General features: G+C 60.7%; 1 protein-coding gene and 1 long non-coding RNA gene across 2 annotated transcripts; one reads left to right on the top strand and one right to left on the bottom strand.

Moving 5' to 3' along the window:
• Window positions 1-250: 250 nt before the first annotated feature.
• ATP1A2 (ATPase Na+/K+ transporting subunit alpha 2) lies at window positions 251-24,622 on the bottom strand. Its single transcript, XM_027048651.2, has 23 exons — window positions 24,463-24,622; window positions 20,153-20,257; window positions 19,920-19,979; window positions 17,849-18,052; window positions 17,271-17,384; window positions 16,879-17,013; window positions 15,887-16,004; window positions 14,065-14,333; window positions 13,114-13,312; window positions 12,877-12,986; window positions 12,604-12,738; window positions 11,810-11,999; window positions 11,504-11,679; window positions 8,021-8,157; window positions 7,351-7,501; window positions 6,907-7,075; window positions 6,519-6,673; window positions 6,151-6,274; window positions 5,818-5,963; window positions 5,492-5,622; window positions 3,276-3,377; window positions 3,077-3,168; window positions 251-2,143 (listed from the first exon to the last, which is right to left on the bottom strand). The coding sequence occupies exons 1-23, from the start codon at window positions 24,472-24,474 to the stop codon at window positions 2,115-2,117; spliced, it is 3,063 nt and encodes a 1,020-aa protein (XP_026904452.1). The 5' UTR covers window positions 24,475-24,622; the 3' UTR covers window positions 251-2,114.
• On the top strand, window positions 7,643-10,632 carry LOC113596228 (uncharacterized). Its single transcript, XR_008293220.1, has 3 exons — window positions 7,643-9,273; window positions 9,371-9,475; window positions 9,851-10,632. It is a non-coding gene; the product is annotated as an uncharacterized LOC113596228 (long non-coding RNA).
• Window positions 24,623-24,879: the final 257 nt, after the last annotated feature.

Genomic DNA, 24,879 nt, shown 5'->3' with positions numbered 1-24,879 from the left:
TGTTCGGCCACGAGGAAGGAGGCCTCCACTGGCTTTTCTTCCAGGTCATTTCGCAGCCTGGCTTCTTCCCCTCTGGCCCTCTCCGCTGACATCGCCTGCCCCCAGACCGTTTCCTTCCTCTCCCCATCTCCTTCCCGCTCTTTACGGCTTCCAGCTTCCTCCACAGGCCACGTCCCGCACACGTCCCGCACACAGCGTTGGGGGGTGGGGGGGGGGGGAGAAGGCAAGTACTCAGTCTAGAAACCTGAGCTGTGGAAGGGATTCCTCTTCCGTAAAGAAATGCAACTTTATTATTTTCAAGTACACACGGAGTATGTCAAACTAATGTCTTACAAAAAGGTCACCGAGTAAAGGTCTTGCAAATGTTTCTTTAACAAACACATGAGAACTGATGATAATTAGCTCAGGCTACTTCTACATAGATATTCCTAAAGTGCTTCAAAAGTATTGTTTTAGGTAGACTAAACAGGCCACCCCCAGCGATGTGGTTTGTGCCCTTACTTTGCTAGACAAGTGCCCTTTTTGTTGATTGTGCAAAGAGAAGCTTTGTGCACAGTCAACACATCTCGGGTGAATCAGGCCCAAGTTCATCTGGCTTCCAATCAGGTTTCCGAGCCCCAAGCCGTGACTCGCTTGTTCTAAGGTGCTTCTGAACAAGTGACATTCCAGTGTAGTGGGGCGAGCGCCCCCGGGGAGGCTGTCTCTGGGCCACCTTCCTTTCTGCCTGAGGCCTTCCGTTCCCCTTAGGTGTCTCTTGCTCGGGTCATCTGGGTGTCTGTCTACAGGAACTTCCCAGTGCCTTCTAGGCCAGGCTTAGAGAAGCGGCAGACGCGCATGCAGAGCAAGACTGTTAGTCTTGGAGTTGGGGAGGGGGGGTGGTAAGGGAAGGAAAAGGACCTCCCGTAGGAACCTGAAACTAACTCCCCATCTTGGAAAGTGGGCGAAATGATCACTAGCGGGAAAGCAGTTTGCCCCGGAGGAACAGCCCTCCTAACATTTGCTCTCTCGTGGTCCAGAGCTTCTGCCCGTGCTCGCGACCTAAGCTCATTCTGCATGTCCCCGGAAGACAGGAAGGCTCTGGAAGTTCTCCACCCTGGTTCCCGCTGATGGCCAGGGAATTCCTGGAATGAAGCCGGTTCATCAGGATGGGCACAAAGGGGAAGGGGGCGGCCTGGGGCAGGGAATGAACTGGTGGCCGTCCCCTCGGAACAGCATGGAGGGAGGGCGTCACCAGGTGCATGGGATGGAGAGCGCTGGAGCATCTGGGACACCTGGGCCCCAGGGCCCAGATGACACAAGCCGGGGGTCGGTGGGGACTGCCTGGTGCACGGGTGTGGGATCCCAGGGGAGCTTCCGGATCGAGCTGGCCTGCCTTTGCTGCTACTCTGGTGACATGTGAGCTGGCAGGAAGCTTTAAAAGGGCAGGACGCAGGGCTGGAGATGCCACACATCAGCTGTCCTGTCCTTGGCACTCTCTTCCCCGGCTCCCTTTACCGTATCTGTCCGTCCGCCTCCCACCGCCCTGCCCAGCTCTCCCCTAGAGGTTCCTAACCAGCCTTGCCTGGGGGGATGGGTGACTTCTGCAGCCAGCTTCCCTTTCTGGCCCCACACCTGGCACTCACCAGGAGGAACCGCGTCTCATCCCCAGCGGGGGCAGGGGGCAGCGTCTGGCAGGAAGCAAAGGACGGGTGGAAGGGACAGTGGGGTAAGGCCGGGGAGATGAAGGGACATTGGTGATCTGAGACGGTCCCCTCCTCCTGGTTCAGACAGGTCCCTGCCTTTGGGTGTTGAACTGTCGTAATGGCAGGTGGGCGTGCAGGGACGGAACAGGGAGGGCTGGGGTAGCCGTTAATTCCTCGGAAAAAGTGGACCACAGAGCGGAACGTGTGGATTGGGATCTGGGAAGGACCCTGACGTGTGGGGTCTAACCTGGTTGTTTGTAGTTAGGTCTGCAAGGCAATCACCCCGAGCTTAGTTACCCATTCCCCCGAACTTAGCCTGCTGAGTGGCCTCATTCTCCCTCCCGGACCCTCCCCCGACACCCCCCAGTCTTTTTGCACCACCACCCCCAGCCCCCTCCAGGCGCCCTTGACCCTGGTCCTTCTTCAGACGGCTCAGTAGTACGTCTCCTTCTCCACCCAGCCTGTGGGAGAGATGGGGGGGGGGGGGCGCGGTGTGAGTTCACGGGGGTGGGGGGCAGAGATCTGTCTCCACGGGCTCGGGGGCTTACGGCCACGTGCAGCACAGGCCTGGTGCAGGGGCCCAGGGAAGTCTTGAGGAGGGTGGAAAGGGAGGGGAAGAAATCAGGGAGCTGGGGCCCTGGGGTTAGGGAGGCTTGTATTTAGCACGGTTCAGGGTGGGCACAGAGTGGGTTGGGGGTGAAGATTCAGGGGCCATGGGGGTAACAAATGAGTTTCGAAAGGGGCAAGCGCCCATTGTGGCCGTGCAGAGATGTGGCCGTGGGGCTGGCCGCTCATGGTTTTTCAGAAGTCGGAAATTTGGATTTTACGGGAAAGCCTCCAAATTTCAGTCATTGGACCAATTAAAAAACACACCCACCCAGCAAAGGGCAGACCAGACCAAACGATATCCGTGGGTCATATTTGGCTTGTGGGCCATCCATTTTCAATTTCCAGTAAGTGGTCAAAAATGCTTGTTGGGAAAAAAAAACAAAACAAAAAACTTGGTCGATGCCCAGGAATCAGGAGGCCGGGTTCTAGAGCCAGGTCCTTGCTTTATGACCCCAGACAAATAAATTCACCTCAGCACCTCTCCATTTCGGTAAAGTGTGGAAGCGGGACGAGGTGACCTGGAGGGGCCCTCCCAACTCTTTGTTCTCTGGTCACGGTGGAAAGAGTAGCCTAAGGGCCACCTGTGTGTCAGGTGGGCCCAGGCCTGGCAGTAATGGGGTTCAGCAGGCTCAGGGCTCCTAGGACCAGGGGCCCCAGGATCTGGGGGACATGAGGAGAAGGAGCAAGGATCCGCAGTGGGAATGCTTTGGGTGTGAAGCCCGGGGCGGGGTGGCCAGCAGTGGGGTGCAGTGGCGGGGCACAGGGGTGAGGGTCGGGGGGCTTACCGCCGGGATACCGCCGCAGGATGAGCTTTCGGACCTCATCGTAGATGAATATGAGGAGGCTGTAGGGGAAGGCACAGAACCACCAAGTGACCCTGCAGGAAAAAAGAAACGGGAGAGTGTCAGGGGCATCCCAGGGTGGTCGCAGAAAGTAGGGTTTGGGGACCAGAACCTCGCGGGGCCCTTCTGACGACACACTCACTTGAGTGGGTACATGCGGAGGGCCACACCCATGCCCGGGCAGTAGGACAGGAAGGCCGCCAGCGCTGTCTCCTCCAGGAGCCCAAAAATCAGAATCTTGTTCCTGGAAAGACAAAGAAAGGAGGCGGTGTTGGAAGGCGGGGTGACGTGGGGGGAGATCCAGGGAGACCCTTGGTGGCGGAAGGGGCAGAGTCCTGCCCGGGACCCATCACAGACGTCGCCCTACACCCTCCGTCTTCAAACACCCCCTTCTCAGGCTGCACAAAACCAAAGTAGATGTTCTTTACGTTTTCTGCCTTCGGATTTCACCTCCGACTGTTGCCCATAACACATATATTCATCCATTAAATGAACGTTTCCAGTGTGGGGGTTGATGCGCTCTATGTTGGAGATGCTGTGGTCAACACAAGCTTCCTTCTGCCCTCCCGCAGCGTATGGTCTTGTCACGGGTCCCGGCCTGCGGTCTGCGTCAGTGAGTCTGCCTAGCGAGGGGCTTTGGAAGCCCTTTGCCTCAGGGTTTGTGTACGTCTTTCACACTCTCAGGCCCCGGCCCCGGTAGTTGCTGCTTGTCGAGATCCCATAAAGAGGAGAACGTTTGTAAAGCACTTAGCAGAGAGGAAGGCGTCCACTCACTGGAAAGGAAATGCTAGAAATGTGCCCATGGTCTTGGAACCGAAAAGCAGGATAGAGCGAGGTTCTGAGAACAGTTTCTGGAGTCAGATAGCAGAGTCTAGTCCCAGCTCTCCCACTTACTAGCTTTCGGCTGTAAGCGAGGTTCTGGAACCTCTCTGAGCCTCATGTTCCTTCCCTGAGACATGGAGATAGTACCTGTATATCGTAGGCTTGCTGGGGACAGGATAGCTCTGGAACGTTCGCAGGGTGCGGTTGCATTACTGGTCAGCCTGTTAAAACCTCACGCACCACATGTCTTTTTGGGGCGGGGCTGGTACTTCCCAAGCTTTCCACTCACTGAAGGATCCTTCCCATTCTTTCTTGACCACGTTCTAATGGATTGTTGTCTCTCAGGCTACATTTGTTAATAAGTAATGAATACCATTTCCCCATTTAACATTGGAAATGTACACGCTTTCCAAACAGAGCCTCGTGTTAGCGTGGGATCACGGATGGCCCTTCACACCCATGATTCTGCCTAAAAGTGAAACTTCAGGAAGCCTAACAGCCCTCTCGTAGGTGGGTGGTCTCCATAAGGCTTTGGAATCTTGCAGCCAGCATCACTGAGGACCCCAGGACCCCGGACCCCAGGTGGGGCAGCCGCTGGCCAGTGGCTGTTGGTATCATCAGTCCCCCTTCTCTTTTCCATTTGTCCCTCAGAGGGCTGGAGGCAGCTGGGCTGTGTGTTCCCACCTTCCTGTGTCACCTGTGTGCAGCACAGCATGTGATCCCCACAGCGGGACCCCATGTCTTCGATTTTCTGCTCCCAGTCTCCCCTTACCGCACCATCCAGCTGGTGGACTCTCCTTCCATCGTGTGACCTTGACTTAGCCAATGGACTTTCCACCTTCCTCTCCCCGGGATCTCAAGCCTATTAACTTCACCAGGGTTTTGGCATCTCGCTCTCCCCCCCCCCCCCCGCTAAGAAATTAGCTCAAAACTCACTTGGGGAATCGCGTCCGCTCTTTGCAGAAGAGAATGGCAGTGATGCCTCCAGAACGAACCACCGTCCATGCCACAGTCACAGAGTAATTACTGAGTACCGAGCAGGTGCCAGAGGGACAGGCGAGCCACCCAGGGCAATAGCCAAGAGCTTGGGCATTCGAAGCAGACCCGGGTGAACGCTTACCGCCTGGGTGACCTCAGGCATGTCACGGAACCTTTTTGGGTTCTCTGCTCCATAAAATGGAAATAGCACCTATCTCATTGAGCTATTGTGAGGTTAGACAATGTGTTTGAGTCACAGCACGACGACAGGCACATGATAACTCACACTCTAAGAAGGCAGCAAACCTGACTCCGAGCAGCTCCCAGCCCCCATGAGGATAACACAACTCCACAGGGCGGGTGCCATAAACTGGGGCTACCTGGGCGTGGGGGGGGAGCACAGGGCACCCGCGTTTAGGGCTGGGCAGAGGGTGGGATGGGTGTCACTGGAGTGTGAGACGAAGGAGGGAAGGAGGGAGGAGGCACACGGGAGGAGGGAGGAAGACAGCAGACTCTGCCGGGGGAGGGGTGGGGTGTGGGGGGCCCGGGGGCGCTCACTTCATGCCCTGCTGGAAGACCGAGTTACGGCGGGTCTTGCAGATGATGAGGTCGGCCCACTGCACGACCACGATGCTGGCAAAGAAGGCCGTGTGGCACGTGAACTCCACCACCTTCCGCTGCTCGTAGGTCTGGGAGGGGGGCGGGCAGATGGGATGGCGTGAGAGGCGAGGGCAGGTGCCCAGGGCAGTGTGCTTGTGGCACTCGCTCAGCCCCGGGCACCAGGCACCCTTCGCCCCCAGCCCCCGTGGGCCACGAGGACCACTCCTGCCGGCACTGAGCCCGCCCTCCCCGGCCCGGGTGTCCCCGCTCGCGGGCCCACTCACCCACTCCTGTCCGTAGCTGTCCTCTAGGTCATTCATGGACCGGTCGTCCCAGTCCAGGCGGATTCCCAGCAGCCGTGATGGCAGGAAACCATTCTCCGCCAGGATGACGAAGTAGGTGAAGAAGCCACCCAGTGCCTGGATCATCCCTGTGGGGAGTGGGCAAAGACAGGCCCTGGGTCAGAGGAGGAAGCAGAGTGAGGCCAGAGATGGATGTCCCCGACCCCTGGCGGGGGGGCTGGCCCCCGGCCTGGGATTTCACGGGGGGCTCCTCCCCCGACAGCTGGGCAGAGACTTGTCTCGGGGTCCCCCTGGTGCCCCAGGGCCCCTCCGCACCGATCTGTCCATAGGCCATGCTGATGAGCCTCTCATTCACCAGCTTGTCCGTCTGAGGGTTCCTGGGCTGCCGCTTCATGATGTCACTCTCAGCCGCCTCGTAGGCCAGGGAGATGGCCGGGACCTGTGTGAGGGGCGCGCGGTGGGGAGGAGGGCAGCGGAAGGGAGGCGACAGGTGCACAGGACCGTCAGTGAGGAAGAACCTCTGATGCAGTTCAGCACACGTTATTAAGACGCTGTTACGGTCCAGGTCTCGGACTTCTGTTCCCTCGACCGTCGCAGCCTGGCCACGTGCCCTGGCTGCCCTCCTCCACCCGCCTGCGCCCATGATCGCCTCGCCCGTACCCCGCTCCGACCCCTGGCCTCACCATGTCTGTGCCCAGGTCGATGCAGAGGATGGTCACGGTGCCCAGAGGCAGGGGGATGTTGGCGATGATGAAGAGCAGGAAGGGGGTGATCTCGGGGATGTTGCTGGTCAGGGTGTACGCGATGGATTTCTTCAGGTTGTCAAAGATGAGGCGGCCTGTGGGAGGTGGTGAGGGCGTCAGGGAGACAGGAGGGCCCCCTCCCGAGCCCAGGCGCTCGAAGCATGGTGGCCCGTGTCCCCCAGAGAGGGGGAATGTGTGTTGGAGGGGAGCCGAAGTGGCATGCGGGTGCCTGGGGTCCTGCGTCGGCTCTGCGTTGGGGTCCAGAGGCCTGGGAAGCCAGCGCTGGCTTAGCGTCCCCGACGCCACCCCAGCCCGCGTGGCCCCTCACCCTCCTCCACGCCCGTGACGATGGAGGCGAAGTTGTCGTCCAGCAGGATCATGTCGGCGGCCTGCTTCGACACGTCGGAGCCCGAGATGCCCATGGCGATGCCGATGTCAGCCTTCTTCAGCGCGGGGGAGTCGTTCACGCCGTCCCCCGTCACCGCCACGATGGCCCCCTGGGCGAAGCACAGAGGGACTGAACTCACACCACTGTGACCCATCGGGACCCGTCCCAAAGCTCACTCTGCTCCCACCATCCCTTGTCTCTAAGGGTCCTCGTGCCCGGCCCTTCCCTGTCCGGCTCCTCCTGAGACGTCAAAACTCTCGGGGGGCCTCAACTGGCGGCCGTCTCAGGGCTCAAGACAGGGTGCTCTCGGGAGTCTCCTCCCGGCCCGAGGAGGTTTGGGGCTGGGCTGGGCGGGGCCCCCCGAGGCGCCCCCGTCGTCCTCACCTGCCTCTGACAGCCCTCCACGATGATGAGTTTCTGTTGCGGGGACGTCCGCGCGAACACGATCTCCGTGTGGTTCCTGAGGATCTCGTCCAGCTGCTCCGACGTCATGTCCTTCAGGTCCGAGCCATGCACGACGCATGCCTTGGCTTCTCTGGACGGCGGGGGCGGAGGTGGCTGAGTCCCCTGCGTCCCCGTGCCCCTGCCAGCCTCCTGCCTCCACCCGCACCCCCATCACTGGGCTGCAGGGCCCCCGCCGAGTCGGGCTCCCAGGGCCGTGGGCCTCCTCCCCCTGCCTCCATGTGTGGCCTCCTTGTCCCATCTCTCCCTTTGAGGAAGAGAGGTGGCATCCTCACCGAGCACAGTTGTTGCTAGGCAACGTGCTAGTTCTCTTACATGCCTCTCGCCCCCGTGGCCACCCTGCAGTGTAGACAGCACCCTAAATTTGTAGTTGAGGGAACGGGGGCTCAGGACAGCAGAGTGACACCTCTGGGGTTACACAGTCAGTCAGTGGCACAGCCTGGACACATTCAGGACCGAGCAGCCGTCACTGAGGTGTCCCAGGCAAGCCCTGCAAAGTCCCAGAGGAGCTATCCAAATGCCCCCGGGGACACTCGAGCGCTCTGTGGGACAGGCTGGGTTGATGGGGGACGGGCTCCTGGGAACGCCTCACCTGGGGTTGACCTGGCTGACAGGAATGTTGAGCCGGGCGGCGATGTCCTCCACAGTCTCATTGCCCTCTGATATAATGCCCACACCTTTGGCAATGGCCTTGGCTGTGATCGGGTGGTCCCCAGTCACCATGATCACCTAGTAGGACGGAGAAAAGAGAAAAGAACAGCAGTGTTCAGACCCCCTCCCAACCCATTCCTTTCCCAAAGTCAGAAAAGGCCGGACCACCAGACGGTGGGATTCACAGATCCCAGCCCAAATGGCGCAACTGTGTGTGTGTGTGTGTGTGTGTGTGTGTGTGTGTGTGTGTACGTGTTGGGTGGGTGACAAGTTGTACTTAAGGGATCAAAGATACTTCACCAGGGTGGAGGAAAGCCTCCACGAAGAGTAACAAATTAACGAGGGTCTCTTGGAAGAGGAGCCTCAGAGACCGTTTAGGAGTTAGGATTTCACGGGATACGAGGCTGTCCCGGCTGGAAGGACCCCTCATCTACCGGTGAGGGACAAAGGCTTAGAAGGGGCCGTGACTCGAGGCCCCTGGGAGCCGGGAGTAGGAGACGGTTTTCTTAGTGCCCACTCCGTGGCTGCAGGCCATCCAGCAGGGCAGAGGAGGGATGCAGGGGGCACAGCCCCCCTTCCCAGCCCTCGTCTGCCTGTACATCTGGCTCTGACACCCCTTCTCCACGGCGAGGAAGGGGATTCTTGCAGAATGGACGGCACTGCTTGGGAGGGTGGCTGGCACCCGAGAGGCCGGTGACGAGGCTCTCGGTCACGAGCGTGAGCGGATCGGAGCCGGATGAACAAGCATTTGCACGTGCGGGTCTGTGGGCAGATGTCACAGACCCCGAGGAGGAAGCCCCTTCAAGGCCCCCTGCCTTCTCTTGCACCCCCATGAGCCCCTGCACCTGCCCCCTGAAGGTCACGTGGGCCTCCCAGTTGAAGACAACAGCATCTTTGCGGTCCTTATGCCGCGTGACTCCTCTGAGCATTCGGCACTGGCCACCACCCCCTCCTTGAGACCTGCTTGTCTGCATGGACCCCATTATTCCCGGTTGCCCTCCCCGCTTCTTCCGGCTCTTTCCCGCCTCCTCAGGGTGGCCGCCAAGTGCAGCGGAAGAGGTGGCTGTGGAGGCGGATGGACACCGCCTGAGCTTGGACACCGGCCCTCCCCAGTGTCACACCTCGGACCTGTCTTTTCACCTCGTCTCGGCCCAAGGAGGGGACGAGCCCCACCCTCCAAAGTTGTCGTGAAGGGTAAATGGCGCCAGGTGGGCACTCAGCACACGTGAGCTGGGACGCCCCCCTCTCCCTTCCTTCACTCGCTCCTCTCTCTCTCTCTCCTTGCCTCAAGACTGGTGGCCCCGGTTCCATCCTTGTCCCCTTCCCTGACCCCGGTTCTCTTCCCGGCCAGAACGATGCAATGGACTAGCCGGCCTTCAGCTGCACCTGTGTGCTGGTGAGCCTTGCTCTCCGGGCCCGACCCTCTGTCCTGGGCTCTAACCCGAGGCCAGCTTCCCCTGGGATGTCTCTTCCCGGGCGTCTCATGGATGCTTCCAGCTGAAGGTCAGAAGGGAGCTCATCATGCACTCCCACCAGCACGCCAAGCCTGCCCTCTGTCCCCGTCTCGACACGGCCCTGTCTGTGCATTCTGTCCCTTTGTCCCTGCATCTTCCTCACTGACCACGTCCAGCTCCGTCACTATGTTCTCAAAGCATTTCTCTCATGTGATTCCTCGCCTCCAGCCCGTTGCCACCGCCCTGGTTCAGGGCCTCACCCCTTGCCTGAACTATGGCAGCGGCCTCTCTCCCTGCCTCCTTGCCTCCTCCTCCAGATCCAGACCCTCCGCACGGGTAGCCTCCTGAAAGCTGGATCAGCCGGGACGCCTGTGCTCTCTGGGGACTGCAGGATGAAGCCCAAGTCGGGCATTTAGGCAAAGTCCTTCCAAATGGCCTCGACCCAACCTCCCAGTCTCCCGTACCGCTCGCCTCCCCCCACACCTGCACCCCACGTGCAGGCTGACGCCATCAGGGCACACACTGTCTCTGACCTTGACAGCCTTCCTCTCCCTGCCTCACAAGACACTCCAGCCTTCGAGGCCCAGATCAAATATCGTGCGCTCTGTACAAACATTGTCCAGTTCTCTGAAGCAGAATTAACTGCTCCCTGCTCGGAGTTCCCTGGGGGATCCGTCCCCAGGCCTCCGTGACGGCACCGATCGTGGCCAGAGGCAGCCTCACCAGCAGGAGCATAGCTTTCCAGACCGTGTACCATGCTTCACATACCTGATCCGGCCCTTACTGGCAGATTTATTTTGGGAAAGCGACTTACCCCCTCTGAGTCTCAGCTTGTTTTATTTTTAAATGGGGATAATGACGCCTCCCTCAGAGACAGAGCGGTTACGGGGTTGAGAAATCGTTTACGGACACACATACACACACACGCGTGCTTCTGTGTGGTAGTTAGGAAAGGGAGGGCTGCCTTGGGTCAAACCCCGGCTCTAGCACTTAGGAGCACGTTCCTTCGTGCCTCAGCTCCCCTCTTCTGTTCGAAAGGAAAAAACCGGTGCTTACGCATCAGGTTCTTGAGGAGATTAAATGAGATCATACGGGTTAAGCGCTGAGAATAGCGCCTGATTCACACGACCGGCGGTTTGCGTTATGCGAGTACCTGGCCCGTGGTAGGTGCTCACGACCCCAGCTCTCAGAGTGTTCTGTGACTAACCGTAGGGGCATTTATTTCCCCCGGGGGCCCGTGAGCGCCGGAGGCCAGGCACCACATCTCCTTCGTCTTAGAATGCCTGCGCCTGGCGGAGCGCCTGGCCCTCAGTGGATGGGCGGCTTGAACTGATTGGGCATTAGCTGAGACGCCGGAAAAAGAAGAGCCAGCCGCGGCACCATGACTGGCGATGAGACGGGTTAAGGGGCTGGCGAGGAGGGTGTCTCGGAGAGAGGGAAGCGGAAAGGGTTTCCGTCTGTTTGTTGAACTCGGGCACCTTGAACAGTGCCTGGTCCGCAGGGGGTAAACGATAAATATTTGCAGAATGAAGAACGAACGAGGCACAGAGGAAGGAGTGGCCCCTGGGGAGCACTTGCAGTCGGACGCGAGGGTCCAGGAGGGGTGTGTTTGGGGGATGAGGACGAGAGCCAGTCGCTGGGGGTGTGGGGAGGGAGTGGGCGCCCACAAGAGCCGCTAATCCCACCCCAGATGCTAGAGAGCGTGGACATTAGTCGGGAAGTTGGACAGCCAGGTCTCCGAAGCACGAGTGCCAGATGGGCTCAAAATCAGAGTAGAATGAGAGAGGGAGGCGATGTGCATGGTTACCTTGACCAAGAGGGACCAGAGCGAGAGCTCCGGGCAGATGGACAGCTTCTCCTCTGGGTCCGTGGGAAGGCGGCCACCCGTGGCCTGGGTGTCCGCGAGGCAGCAGCCCCTGCAGGCCCTTGACCTTCGGCGTTGGAGGACGGGGAAGGAAGGGAGGGCGTACCTTGATGCCCGCACTGCGACACTTGCCCACGGCGTCCGGCACGGCAGCCCGGGGAGGGTCGATCATGGACATGAGCCCCACGAAACAGAGCTTCTCCGTGGGAAAGTTCAGCTCGTCTGTGTCAAATTTGAATCCGCGAGGGAACTTCCCAGAGGGCAGATTCAGCTGACAAAACCCTGAGGCGGGCAGGAGGGAAGAGTGAGTGCAACCAGGTGCCTGCCTGGCTGTCCCCAGAGCCCCCGCCCTGGGGAAACCAGTGAGGCCCGGACACCCTTCTGGGCCCCGCTCCCGGCTTTGGCCTCTCACCCAGCACGCGCTCCCCCAGCCCGCCCAGCTCCATGTAGGCGTTCTGAAAGGCATCTTGCATTTCCTTGTCCAAAGGGATCTCCTTGCCCTGCACCAAGATGGTGGAACACCGGTCCAGGATGCGCTCCGGGGCTCCCTTCATCACCAGCACGTGGCTCTGGGGGCTGTCTTCCCGCTCGTGGATAGACAGCTGGAGGGAGGACAGGTGGTTACAGAGGGGGCCATACTCGCCCCTGGTCCTGGGACAGCAGAGGCTGCTAAGGACACCTCCCCTAATAAGATAACCCCTGATCCATCAACCATTGTCAACAGAGGGAGGGCCTCTGCGTGTGAAGGGGAGTTGGGGCCTCATCGTCCCAGCCCTGTAAACTGAGCGTCCTCTTCCCCTAGGACATTCATTCACCTAACAAATGTTTGCCCAGACCAGCTGAGACAGGCACTGTGCTGGCGTGGGGGGCGGCACCTGCCGCCAGGCTGGCCTCAGTGTGCTTAGGCGGGGAGTTCTTGGCATTGAACAGATGCCTGTGGCTTGAGGGGTACCCTAAGGCAATTTCAGGGGTGCCGCTGGGCAGGTTGGGAGGCTGGGGCCAGAGCTGGGAGGGCGATGGGCTGTAGTGAGGAATGGAAGTTTGGAAGTCAGAGGGGGTCATTGCGACCATACATGGGTCACCGCGGCTTTCCTGGGGGACGAGGCCGGGGCGAAGGACGCGGCCGAGGCTCCCACCCTTCCTAGGTCTTGCGCGCCCCCCTCATTTCGGCCCCCTCCCCGCCCCCGTGCTGGTGCCCGACCGGACCTGGTACTTGTTGGTGGAATTGAAGGGGATCTCCGCCACCTTGGGGTTTCTATCCCTCATCTTCCTCACGGAGCCGCAGGACAGCTCGATGCACTTGAGCAGAGCTGACTCGGAGGCATCGCCGGCTGTGTCCCGCTGCCGGAGGAGAATTCAGGGTCACATGGGCCGAGGGAGGAGGGCACCCAAGCCCCCCCCCCACACCCGGAGGCTGTCGGAGGGTGTGAGCGGGGGAGCTGGGCGTCAGCAAGGTGGGCAGGTGCGGAGGCGCCCCACCTTCGACACAGAGATGTTCTCCTGCCCGGCCTTGAAGACAGCGCGGTTGCAGAGGCCGGCAATCCGAGACAGGGCCGTCCACGTGGGGGATCGCTTGTCAAAAGTGGCCCCTGGGAGGCAGGGAGGGAGAAGCGGGCGTGCGGCTCAGGGCCCTCGTCTGCGCCCCTCCCTGCCTCGCGGCCACGCGGGCGCCCTGGGCGTCCTCCAGCCCCTCGCCCCCTCGGAGCGCCCGATCACCGGACTGATCTTCGGTGGTGTCGGCCTCATGGATCTGGTTGTCGAACCACATGTGGGCGACAGTCATGCGGTTCTGGGTGAGGGTCCCCGTCTTGTCCGAGCAGATGGTGGAGGTGGAGCCCAGCGTCTCCACCGCCTCCAGGTTCTTCACCAGGCAGTTCTTGCGTGCCATGCGCTTGGCGGTCAGGGTCAGACACACCTGGGACAGGGAGGGGAGGAAGAGGGGCTGAGCCTGGAACCGGGCGTGTGGTGACATCACCCCGGACCAGGGGTCCCGCTCTGCCAACACCAGGTGGGATCTACACACGGGTGGCGGATCGATTCGATTTCGGACGTGCCGGGCTGAGACCAAGGGGTGTGTTCGGGGAAGCGAGGCCGGGCGGCCAGAGTCCAGAGCGGGCCAGCGCAGAGCTGGGCGAAGGGGTGTGACAGCCGCTGGCACAGAATGGGGTGTGGCGCCTGGGGTGGGGGTGGAGAGCAGAGCTCGAGGCCTGAGAATCCGGGTCAGGGGAGCAGGAGGAGACCGCGCAGGGGACAGAGGAGAACCGGAATAGTGACGCGTCGCGGTGCTCGGTGGAGGGGAGACTTCCAGGGGGTGGACAGCGGTACCAGCTTCCGCGGCAGAGTCAAGGAAGAGAGCTGAGGTAAGGGCACCGGGCTTGCCAGTTAGTCACCGGTGACCTTCGGGGGAGGATTTACGGCACGGTTGGCCGCGGCTAGCACGTCGGGGGTGAGCAGGTGGCTGCCTCGCGCCCCCGGGAGAGAGACCGCGAGCCGAGGCACAGTCCCTCCCGAGATTTTTCAGGCTCCAACTCTGAGCCATCCGTTAAACGGGAATCCGATAAGTGACTTTGGGGGCTGGAGGCGAAAACATCGCTGAGAAACGGTAAGCCCCTTGAGAAAAAGGGTGGCGAGACCCTCCCTGGGTGGCGCTCGGCCTGACCCACTCACGGTGACAGTGGCCAGCAGCCCCTCGGGCACATTGGCCACGATGATGCCGATGAGGAAGATGACCGCCTCCAGCCAGCTGTAGCCCAGGATGAGGGAGAGCACGAAGAAGGAGACCCCCAGGAACACGGCCACCCCCGTGATCAGCTGGATGAAGTGTTCGATCTCCATGGCGATGGGTGTCCGCCCGACCTCCAGGCCTGAGGCCAGCGTGGCTATGCGGCCCATCACTGTCCGGTCGCCTGTGGCAATCACGATGCCCCTGGCTGTACCTGCAACATAGAGGGGAGCCCGGAAGTGGAAAAGGAAGGCCGCGGCAGAGGAAACGAGCCTCAGACTCTGGTCCCGCGGGCCGCGCCCGGGAGACTGTACCCCCCGCCGGTGGCCGTCTTCCCCCTGCGCAGACTACCCATCCCAGCCCCCGCCAACCGCAACTCCTTTCCTCTTGTCCTTGGGCCCCGAGGGGAGACCTTGCAGGTAAACCCAGAATTCAAATGGAGGAGGAATGAAATAAATGAAATAAAAACAGTGCCGGTATTTCGGTAAAATCAGTCTCAGGCTTGTTATGATCTGGAAGTATACGACGGGCACGGAGGAAAGCACCTGTTACGGGTTTTCCGTGTGGCCTTAAGACTTTCTCTCTCAACGTTGGGCCTGAGACCGCACAGAAGGAGCCAGGCGGTCACCGACCCTTAGGTAGACATGGGTAGACCCTTGGGTCTTCCTCTCGAGAGGAAGAGAGAGAGAGAGGGAGAGCGAGAGGGAGAGCGAGCGCTATGAGGAAAGGGCACGCAGGTAGGGGCTGGCCAAGCGTGGGTTTGCACTCCCGTTTGACTTCCCGCCCAGGGATGGGTTGCCTTCATAACGAAACGGGACGGTGCTGTGTTGCACCTGACGGGGGCCTGGGACGTAGCAGGCCTTCGACAAATGTCAGCTCCCTTCATTCCTCGTCCTTTCTCCACAGCCCATTTCAGAGTAAGCAACGCGAGTATTTTAGTAGGCATTTTTACCAATTGCGGCAAATGTGGAGCACGTTTCAGAATCTCAGGACGTTAAAAATGTAAGATATTTAATGTGTGGCGATTTGCATTATAGTTCCAATTTGCTAAAGGAGGGGAGCGGCTCAGAGAGACATAATACCCTGGGGAGAAGTGAGTCGGGAAGGAAGGGAGTGGAGGGGGAGGGGGCACGTGGCCACCTCCGGCCCGTCCCAGGCCCCAGGTCTGGCCAGGCCTCTGTCCCCAACAGCGCTTGCCGTTGGGCTCTCTCCGAGGGGGCACGGCCGCAGAGGGCAGGGGTTTCCGGTAGGCTTGGGCTCCTGCCTTTACGTGGTGGCAGCTCGGGAAGCTCCCGTTGGCCCTGGTTCATGTCCAGAACCCGGAACAGAGATGGGGCGCACGGGGCAGACTGAGGGGGGTGCCCGGTGTTCAGCTGGCTCGAGCCTCCCCAGCCTGCGTGCTGGTCAGAGCAAGGGTGAGACAGGGAAGCAACTAGTCCCCGAATCAGGAGAAACGGAACCAATCAGTCCAACCGAAGACTTCTCGGAGTCGAGGCTGGTTTGGGGCATGGTGCGTGTTGTGAATCGTGTGCGTTGGTGTCTGTGCGTGTCCTGTGTGGAACGGTGTGTGTGGAAGGGACCGGTCTGGAACGGACTGCTTCTGCTCTTCAGGGCTCCCTGACCCCTCGGTCCCCTCCCTCTGCCTTAGGCAGGACTTTCGAGAACTAGGTAAGGCCGCAGCCCCCAGCCCTGCCTGGGGGTTCGGGATTCGGACCCTTCCTTCCGTGGGTGCTGGGCTGGGGCGCTCCCACGGGGCCGGCTTCTCACCTTCCACACAGTTGGTAGAGAAGAAACAGATATTACGAGTCTCCAGGGGGTTCTCGTGGGTGAACTCGGGGGAGCGGGTCTGGGGCTCCGACTCGCCTGTTAGAGATGAGTTATCCACCTGTGGAGGAAGTAGGCGTGTGGGCACGAGACGGGCTGACACACGTGTGCACACACAGCTGTCCCCGGACTCCAACCACGCTCGACCTCCACGACACGACGGGCCCATTACCCTGGCCCTCATCACGTGTTTACCCAGCTACCGTCCGTGCCCCAGTTCGGGATCCTGGCTCTCGCTTCTTATGCGGCCTTGGGCTGGTTACCTAACCAACAAAACCTCCTCCATTTACCCATCTGTAAAACGGGGCGTGTAACCAGAGTCTCTGTGTCACACAACTGCAGGGGGAGCCTCCTCGAACATCACAGGCTAAGAAAATGGAACCGCCTAGGGTCGTGCACGGTCGCCCTTGCGGCCACACGCCACGAGAACAGAGTTAAAGGGGCAGCTGTGGGGGGAGGGGCACCTGGGGGGGTTCTGCCGGTTGAGCGTCCGACTCCCGATTTCAGCTCAGGTCACGATCTCACCGTTCGTGAGTTCGAGCCCCGCATCGGGCTCTGTGCTGACTGGGCGGAGGCTGCTTGGGATTCTCTCTCTCTCTCCCTCTCTGTCTGCCCCTCCCCTGCTCATGCTCTCTCTCTCAAAATAAATAAATAAAACTTAAAAAATAGTAGCATAAGTGGATGTAAATAAAGCATCTGACACATAATAATGCCCGCGACATGATTGCATAAAGCGGATGTCAAAGAAACGCCTGACACACAGCCACGAGGAGACGATCCACAAACGCTCCGCGGGAGGCAGGGTTCGGCCGGGTGGCGCGGGGGCAGGTGGACACTGGGCCTGGGTCTCCCAAACCTGCAGCCTCTAACTGGGCGCCCCCACCCCAGCTCTGTAGGGCCTGCGCCTTCGGGCCGCCACCTGGCGTCTTCCTCACCTTGCAGCCGTGAGAAGAGATGATCCGGAGGTCCGCGGGCACGCGGTCTCCGCCCTTCACCTCCACCAGGTCTCCCACCACCACCTCCTCCGCGTTGATCTGCACCTTCTCTCCTTCCCGCACCACCAGGGCTTGCTGCGGAGGGGGGACCCAGGCGTCTCACGACGCGCCCGGCCCGCCAGCACCTTCCTCTGCGTGCTGGCCTCCCCCCTCTCCTCCACCCCTCGAGGAGAAGGCACTGCGCCCTTAGCAGTGAAACTAGGTCCTGGCGTGGAGAGCGGGAGGGTGTTTCCGCCCACGGCACCGTCTCAGAGCGCAAGTTGCTGAGGGGGAGGAGCTGGACGCTTCCAGAAAGCCCGTGGCCCGCCTTGGAGCCCCGTCCGGCTGTCTACCTGAGGCACCATGTTCTTGAAGGAATCCATGATCTTGGAGCTCTTGGCCTCCTGGTAGTAGGAGAAGCAGCCGGTGACGATGACCACGGCTGCCAGCACCACACCCAGGTAGAGCTGGAAGGAGAGAGGTTTGAGGGACTGGCTCTTCTCCCAGCCCGGGAAGGCCAGCTGCCCCTCAGGTGGGCATTCGGGGCCGCCTTTGTCCGTGACCGGGTGTGGGAATGGCAGAAGACCTTCTCCCCAACCTCCCCCTCCAGTCTCCTTCCTAAGAAACGGAAGGGGCGGGGAGGGTCGTAGGGGGTTCCCAGGACCAGGCCTCTCCACCTGACGCCCAGGGATGCAGACAAGCCCACGGAGGTGGGAAGGACAGGGAGGGGCTGTCTCATTCACGGATGTGTGTGCGTGTGTGTGCTTACAGATATACAAAGAAGCCTCACCCCCTTTCAGCCTAAAGGGCAGAGGGGCCCGCGGGGCTGTGATGTGAGGGCCTTGTTCCCTGCCCCCCGCTTCTACTGGGATTCGGGCCTGAAGGACAGAGCCACGGGTGGTGGGCCCAGGGGTCGGGCGGGCAGGCTCACGTTGTCATTGGATGGTTCATCCTCCATGGCGGCCTGGATGCCGTAGGCCAGGAAGCAGAGAATGGCCCCGATCCACAGCAGGATGGAGAAGCCCCCAAAGAGCTGGCGACAGAACTTGACCCACTCAGGGGTGGTCGGGGGCGGGGTGAGGGCGTTGGGCCCATCCCGAGCCAGAATGTCCTGGGCCCGCTGGTTGGTGAGGCCCTGAGGGAGGCACGGACAGGCGTGTGAGCACCTCCTTACCGCTTCCCTCCACCTGCTCCCGGGCAGGGGAACAACGTCCGTCCGGGTGGAGAGAAAAATCCCACCCGGTCGGAAGGGGTGGGGGACCATCAGGAGAGGTCACACTGGGGAGATGGCATTTGCAGTGAGCGCTGGAGGCCTCGAAGCCCGAGGAAGGTTCAGACTGTGGCCCCAACTCTGGGCGTCCTCGGGTTGAGGCACTCGCTGGTGAGGGCCGTGGTACCTCCTCCGGAGGGAGCCTGGGTAAGGCTGCCTGGAGAGGCCTCTGAACTGGCTCCTCCCACCACCTGTCTTCCTTCAGATTCCCCTTTTCAGCCAGGAGAAACGGCCGGTGTGCTGACCATCAGCGTCACAGGGCTCTGAACCATCTGTCGCTTCCCCCAGAGGCTCGCCCGGCCCTGCTCCGCGAGCGCCAGGCTGGTTCAGACGTCTCTCTCTGCACCCGGTGTCGCCCACACACGGTTCTAGAACCGTGCTCCACACGGGGCGTGGGAATTCTGCGTCACCTTCTTTCCTGCCGCCAGACTTTGAGCGGCTTGGGGACAGGGGCCACGTGGTTGTCTTTCTATCTGTGCACTCATCGGTCTCCTAAGTGTGAGTTGAATGCCTGCTCTGTGCCAGGCTCTGTCGCCAGCTCTGGGGATCCAGAGCTGGACGTGACCCGTGAAGTCCCTGCCCCGTGGAGCTTATGACCTGGTGAGGCGATACACGATAAATAGTCGTCACTGCCAGATCCTTAAGAAAAATAAAGAGGGGCGTCTGGGTGGCTTGGTTGATTGAGCGTCTGACTTCGGCTCTGGTCACGATCTCACGGTTCGTGGGTTCGAGCCCCATGTGGGGCTTGGTGCTGACAGGTGGAGCCTGCCTGGAATTCTCTCTCTCCCTCTCTCTCTCTCCTTGCCCCTTCCCCAATCGTGTTCTCTCTGTCTCTCTCTCCCTCTCTCTCTCTCTCTCTGCCCCTCCCCCGATCGTGTTCTCTCTGTCTCTCTCTCCCTCTCTCTCTCTCTCTGCCCCTCCCCTGATCGTGTTCTCTCTGTCTCTCTCTCCCTCTCTCTCTCTCTCTGCCCCTCCCCCGATCGTGTTCTCTCTGTCTCTCTCTCCCTCTCTCTCTCTCTCTCTGCCCCTCCCCCGATCGTGTTCTCTCTGTCTCTCTCTCCCTCTCTCTCTCCCTGCCCCTCCCCCGATCGTGTTTTCTCTCTCTCTCTCTCTCTCTCTCTCTCTGTCTCTTTCTCTCAAAAATAAACAAAAAAGAAGAAGAAAGGCAAAGGCGAAGAATTTTCAAAAGGGAAGTCAGGGAGGGCCTCAGGGAGGAGGTACGCACCCACTACAGTTTTGACTGACGATTTGTTTTTCAAAATGGTGGGCTTGGTAATCTGACTGTGCCGCTTGCTATTTCTGTGACGGTGGGAAGCTCGTCCCCCTCCACGAGAGCCCTTGCTGTCACACACAGGTCTACAGCACCTAACCCCTAGGTCTTGTGAGGATCAGGGAAGTGGATGTTAGGCATCGCGTGCACCGTGGGGCGCCCAGGTTACCGTGAGAGCAGTGAGGGGTTAGCATTTCACGGAGGTCACTTCCCCTGAGACACGTGTCATCGGAGCTGCCTGGGGCGGACGACGTGCCCCGCCTGGAGGGTGCCCCCGGGGGCCTGGCTTCCGGGTTCCCAGGAGAAGGGCAGGGAACCGGGTTCTAGCTCTGGCTCGGGCCCCAGTAGTCACTGGACTCTGGGCCTCAGTTTCCTCGTGGGTGCAGAGGACAGGATTCTAGCTCCGAGGCCCCTCCTACCCACGGGCGGCCTGGCGCCCTCACTCCCAGCCCCGCCGCTCACCTTGGAGAGGTCCACTTGGTATTTGCGGCCCAGCTCATCCAAGGACAGCTTGTGGTCGTCCTGAGGAGGGAAGTTGAGTTACTCGGGGGCAGGAGGCTGAGCATCGTGTCTAGAACGCCTGTGAGCGCCGAGGGGCTCGGGGCTGAAGCGGGGGGCACGGGAGGGGCGGCAATGCCTTCTGCAGGTGCGCTGGGACCCCCTTTCCGCAGCCCTCGGGGGGCCGCGGCCCTCACCATGGCCACCTCCTTCTTCAACTCATCCAGCTCCTTCTCTTTCTGCTTCTTCTTGCCGCCTCCATTCTCCGCCGTGGTGGCCGCGGGCGAGTACTCACGGCCGGCCTGGAGGGGTGGGGGAGAACCCAGAGAGTCAAGGAGGCCAGAGGCTAGAGCCTCTATTCCCACTGGGCTGGGGGCAGGGGGCCCAAAGGCAGTGATGATCCCGGGGGAGGAAAGGCTGGAGGGCGGAGGGGACCCCGGGCGCTCCGTTTGCAAACCAGGGGCGGCTCACGGGCTCTATGTGGGGATTTCAGGAAAGGCCGAGGGGCTCAGAACTCAGGACCTCGCTCTCAGCTGCTTACTATTGGGCTTTGGCTAAGGTTCTGTTTGTTGAGCGAACCCCGCAGCCGGATACTAAACAAAACAGAAACTTTAAAAAGCTACCATCTAAAGCTATTTAGAATTCTGGAAGGCAGTGGCCAGGGCTAGGGTCGGGGCAGGGAAGGGTCTGCAGGAGATGGGGAGCATAGGGTCAGGGGGTGGGGCTGGAAATGGTAGGAGCAGGGCTGATGTGCCCGCTGAGAGGAGCCAACGGTTGGAGGGTCAGCATGAGCCCGGGGAACGGGGACACGAAGTGTGCCGGGGACCCTCTCCACCCGGCTGGGCGGCGTCCTGCCCTCTGCAGAGCAAGAGTGCACGCAACGTGAGGCCCCAAGGCACAACCGGGTATGAAGGAACTGGGCCCCATTGTCCAAAATACAGGAAATCGTCTCTGAGATTACATCTAAAACTAAACGTGTGTAACCCTCGGGTCCCGGCATTCTTGGGTCGCCCCCCGCCCCGCCCTCGTGAAATCACACGAACATTTTTAACTGCAGCCTCATGAGCCTGTGTCCCCCTTCCTCTGTGTGGTCTGTGGTGTTCTCACCACCGCCAGGCTTCTGGGGTTTCACAGGGGCTTCTGGGGAAGAGCTGGGCGATTCTCCTTCGGGGGTGGGGTGGGGGGGCTGGCTGGGATGATGGGGGAGGGGCTGGGGGGCCATGACACTGCCTTCTCACTCCCTCCCCTCCCCTGCCCCCACATCCCTCAGGGCCACGTGTCCTTGTCCTAGAGGGAGGCTTGACTTCTGTCCCCTGCCTCCTTCTCCACTGGCCCCTGAGGCCGTGCGAGGCTTTCAGGAGTGAGCTTGTCTACACTATGGTGTAATTCATTTTTTCGGAAAGACTGGACCCCTGGATGGCGTCTAGAGCCAACATACTTGTCCTGTTTTGCAGGATAGTGTGCATTTGTAAAAGGCAGCCTTTTCTTTTAAAAGGCAGCTTTAGACTCACAGCGAAATTGAGCAGAACGTACACAGAGTTCTCCCATCCCCCCCGCCCCCACGTGCTATTGTCCTCACTGTCAACATCCCCCCCCCCCCCAGAGTGGCGCATTTGTTGCAATCGTGAACCTGCGCTGGTCCACCTTGCACATCAGGGCTCCCCTGCGGTGTCCGCTCCACGGGTCCTGGACAAATGTGTAAAGGCTTGTATCTATTACGGCCTCACACAGAGCAGTTTCACTGCTGGGATCATGCATTTCCCCCCCCATCAAAGAGTCAGGAGCCATCTGGGGAATGTGACAGCTGCCCTCATCACAGGCGTTCATGAATCCAACACCTGGAGGCGTAGCCGAGGGCCCGGTGAAATCAGGAGCAGGGCGGCGAGCTCAGGGCGGGGTGGACGCCCTTGTCCACCTTGCATTCGTTTGTTTCCGTGAATCAAGCACACTTTGGGCTTCCTGAAGGCTGATCGTCTTGGGGAGACTGAAGCAGCCCACAGGAGAGGGGAAGGGCTCGCGGAAGGGTCTCCGTCTCCTGGCCCAGAAGACCAAAGAGGGCTCATTTAACCGAATGGACTGAAGTCCTTTGGGTTCACCAGCTCCGCTTGGTGGAACAGAACTGGGGAATGGGCGAAAGGCAGCAAAGGGAGCAGAGACAAGAGATGAGGCCAGACCACCTTCAAGGTGACCCTCCAGAGCTTCAGGGGTAGGAACAGGGCCTGGGCAGAGTGGCGGTGGGGGTGGGGCTGGGGCTGGGGCAGAAAAGCAGAGCCCAGAGAATTTCTGTACGTTCAGACGTGAAATGGCATCTGTGAAGTTAAAGTGCCCATGCACCTGAGGGCGTGTCGCATGGTGGTCGGGCTGGGCAGTTCCACGCAGCACCCGTTCCCCTCAGTTCCCACCCACGGCAGGCACAGAGCTTGGGACACACTGCCCCTTCCCCCACCCGTCCTGGCAAGGATCTCCAGCCCTGCAGCCAGGAGCCTGCAGAGATTTGGGGCCAGCGGGCTGCCCAGGCAAGAAAGAAAGAGAGGAAGCGAGGACCCCCCCTCTCCGCTGCCCCCCCCCCATGACAAGTCCCCCTCTCTGGGTCTTGAATGCTGAAGGAGAACAGAGAGTTCTTTCTGAGAGAGCCAGAGGCTGGGACAGAGTGGGGGCAGCTGGAAATCAGCCATGCTCCCCCCACCGCAGCCTCGTGGTGCAGCTGGAGCGGGCTGGGCTCCGCTCCCTCCCTCCGTCCCTTCCCCCAGCTCCCACGCTGCCCTTCACGGCCACAGGGCGCAGGGCGAGGGTTAGGCCTCGCTCTGTAGTGGCGCTACAGGGGGGGAAGAGACGGGAGGCACAAGGTGCGGTAAGGGGGGGGCTTTCCCTTCCCACCGGGTCTCCTGGCGGGTTGAACTCTGAGCTCCAGCCCTAAGACTCCCGATTTCGCCCAATCTCTCCCTCCGAGCAGAACCAGATCTGCTCCCCAACTTGTGCACAATTGCTGGGGTGGAGGGCGGGGGGCGGGGGGCTCCAGGGATGCTGGGGGGAGAGGCACAGACCCTCGGCAGCTGGGGTCCCCTGAAGAAGTCAAGGTCAAATTGCTTCCCAAGCAGGACCTCCTGTTCTAAGGTAGAGCTGGGGAGAGGGCCACCTGCCCTGGTTCTCTCCACGTGGGGTGGGGGGACGAGGGGGCATGGAGGGTAGCTTCCCCTCTCCCCAGTGCAGCTGAGGGTCCTCAGATCGGGTATCTTCCCCTGGGCGTGACTTCCTGGTCGGTGACCCCCACAGCTCACAGGCAGCTCCTCGCAGACCCTCCCTCATCCACACAACGTGACATCGACGCTCACACATGCTTGCAGGCCTGTTTGCAAGTTGGCCTGTTGAGACGGAAACCCAGGTGCTCGCCCATGAGTATCTGCATCCGCTCTGGCCTGTGGAGAACACGTGTGCCACAGGCACACGTACACACACCCGCACACACACGCGCACACGCTGGTTCTATTTATAGCTCCTACCCCAGCTCAGGAACCCTGGCGTCCAAGCCCGGAGTTTTCCCAGCTGCTAAGCTCAGTGCAATAACATGTCCTTGCCTGACCCCTCCCTGGGCCCAGAAGCTCCCCCACTTCTCCCCACAGGCACCCCCTTTCCTCAGCACCCTCCTCTGTTTCTCCCCAGACCCCTTCTCTCCAGCCAGGATTCCACAAAAGGAAAGCAGCCAGGCACAGTGTGTAAAGGGATTGGGTGACTTCTCTCCATATGGAAATTGCATTTCCAAGAATTCAGGGCCCCGTCCCTACCCCCCCCCCACCCCACTCCACGGTTGTTAATCTTCCCCCTTGGCATTCCCAGGGCTGCAGAATGTCACGGGCAGGGGTGGGCTGAGGGGGTACAGGCATCTCTGGGAAAGTGCTCAAAGCCCAGGGCATCGGGAGGGGTGCTGGGCCGGGGCTGGGGCCCGCATCGCTGTTCTGCCCCACGGCCCTCCCAGCTGCTGGCAATTCAGGGACCCTGGAGCTGGTGTCGGGGCCGCTTGGTGACTTGGGAGCCAGCCCTCCTGGCCTCTCCAACCTCAGACTGGACCCCCATCCTCTCAGCCTGGGACTCCCAGAGGCATGGATATTTTCGGGGGGTAGCAGAGGCAGGCAGCATTAACAGTGCCTAGTTCGGTTGGGCCGGGAGGCCAGGAGGGTCTGGCTAGAAGGTGGGGAGGCTCAGAGATAGAGATGGGGGTAGGGTGGAGGGCTGCGGGGCTAATCTGGGGGGTGCAGTGAAGAGGAGTTCACTTGGGCACCCAAGTGCCGTGGACCCGTGGACCCGTGGACCCGTGGACCCGTGGACCCGTGGACACATTAGCAGCTGGGAGACTGTCAGTCCGAGTTCACGCTGCCCCAGAGCTGGGCTTCTCTCTGCTCCTCCCCTCACACCCCTCCTCACCCCATCCTTCTTTCCCTCTAGCCTCCCTTACCCTCCACAGAGCCCTCTTTCTCCCTACAGAGTGACCCCTCTCTTTGGGAATACTTACCCCACGGCCCATCTTGGGGCAGAGTGGCTGGGGGGACTAGACAGGAGAGGTCACCAAGAGGATCCCAAGCTCACACCTCTGGTCTGGGACGGCCAGAGACCCCGGCAAACAGACAGAGCAGGCAGTCAGCCACAGGGTAGCTTTAAATAGGTCCCTCTCCCCCTCTCCCCCTCCTTCCCCTCCTCGGGAAAGAAACGTTTGTTGAAACAGGATCCCTGAGGACTCCTCCCCTCCCGCCCCTTAAGCAACAGGCGGGTGGACCAGGGACGGTCCATCTGTCCTGCTGTGTGCCCCCCTCGACTCCCCCCATCCCCCCTGGCCTGTGGCAGCCTCCACTGAGAGAGGCGAGAGGCAAGGCTGGGGCTGGAAGTGTGCCCCTTGGGGACAGGCCGGTGGGGGGGGTGGGGAACAGTCCCT

The sequence above is a fragment of the Acinonyx jubatus genome, chromosome E4, assembly GCF_027475565.1.
Source record: "Acinonyx jubatus isolate Ajub_Pintada_27869175 chromosome E4, VMU_Ajub_asm_v1.0, whole genome shotgun sequence".
NCBI lineage: Eukaryota > Metazoa > Chordata > Mammalia > Carnivora > Felidae > Acinonyx > Acinonyx jubatus.
This window is presented reverse-complemented; position numbering and strand designations above follow the sequence as displayed.

Excerpts from the sequence above, each read along its gene's own strand:
- ATP1A2 (XM_027048651.2), bottom strand. Across the intron at positions 18,053-19,919 it reads ACCAAGTGGACCTCTCCAAG|GGCCTCACCAACCAGCGGGC; the intron begins GTGAGCGGCGGG and ends TGCCTCCCTCAG. Across the intron at positions 7,502-8,020 it reads GTCAGCCAGGTCAACCCCAG|AGAAGCCAAGGCATGCGTCG; the intron begins GTGAGGCGTTCC and ends CCCGCCGTCCAG.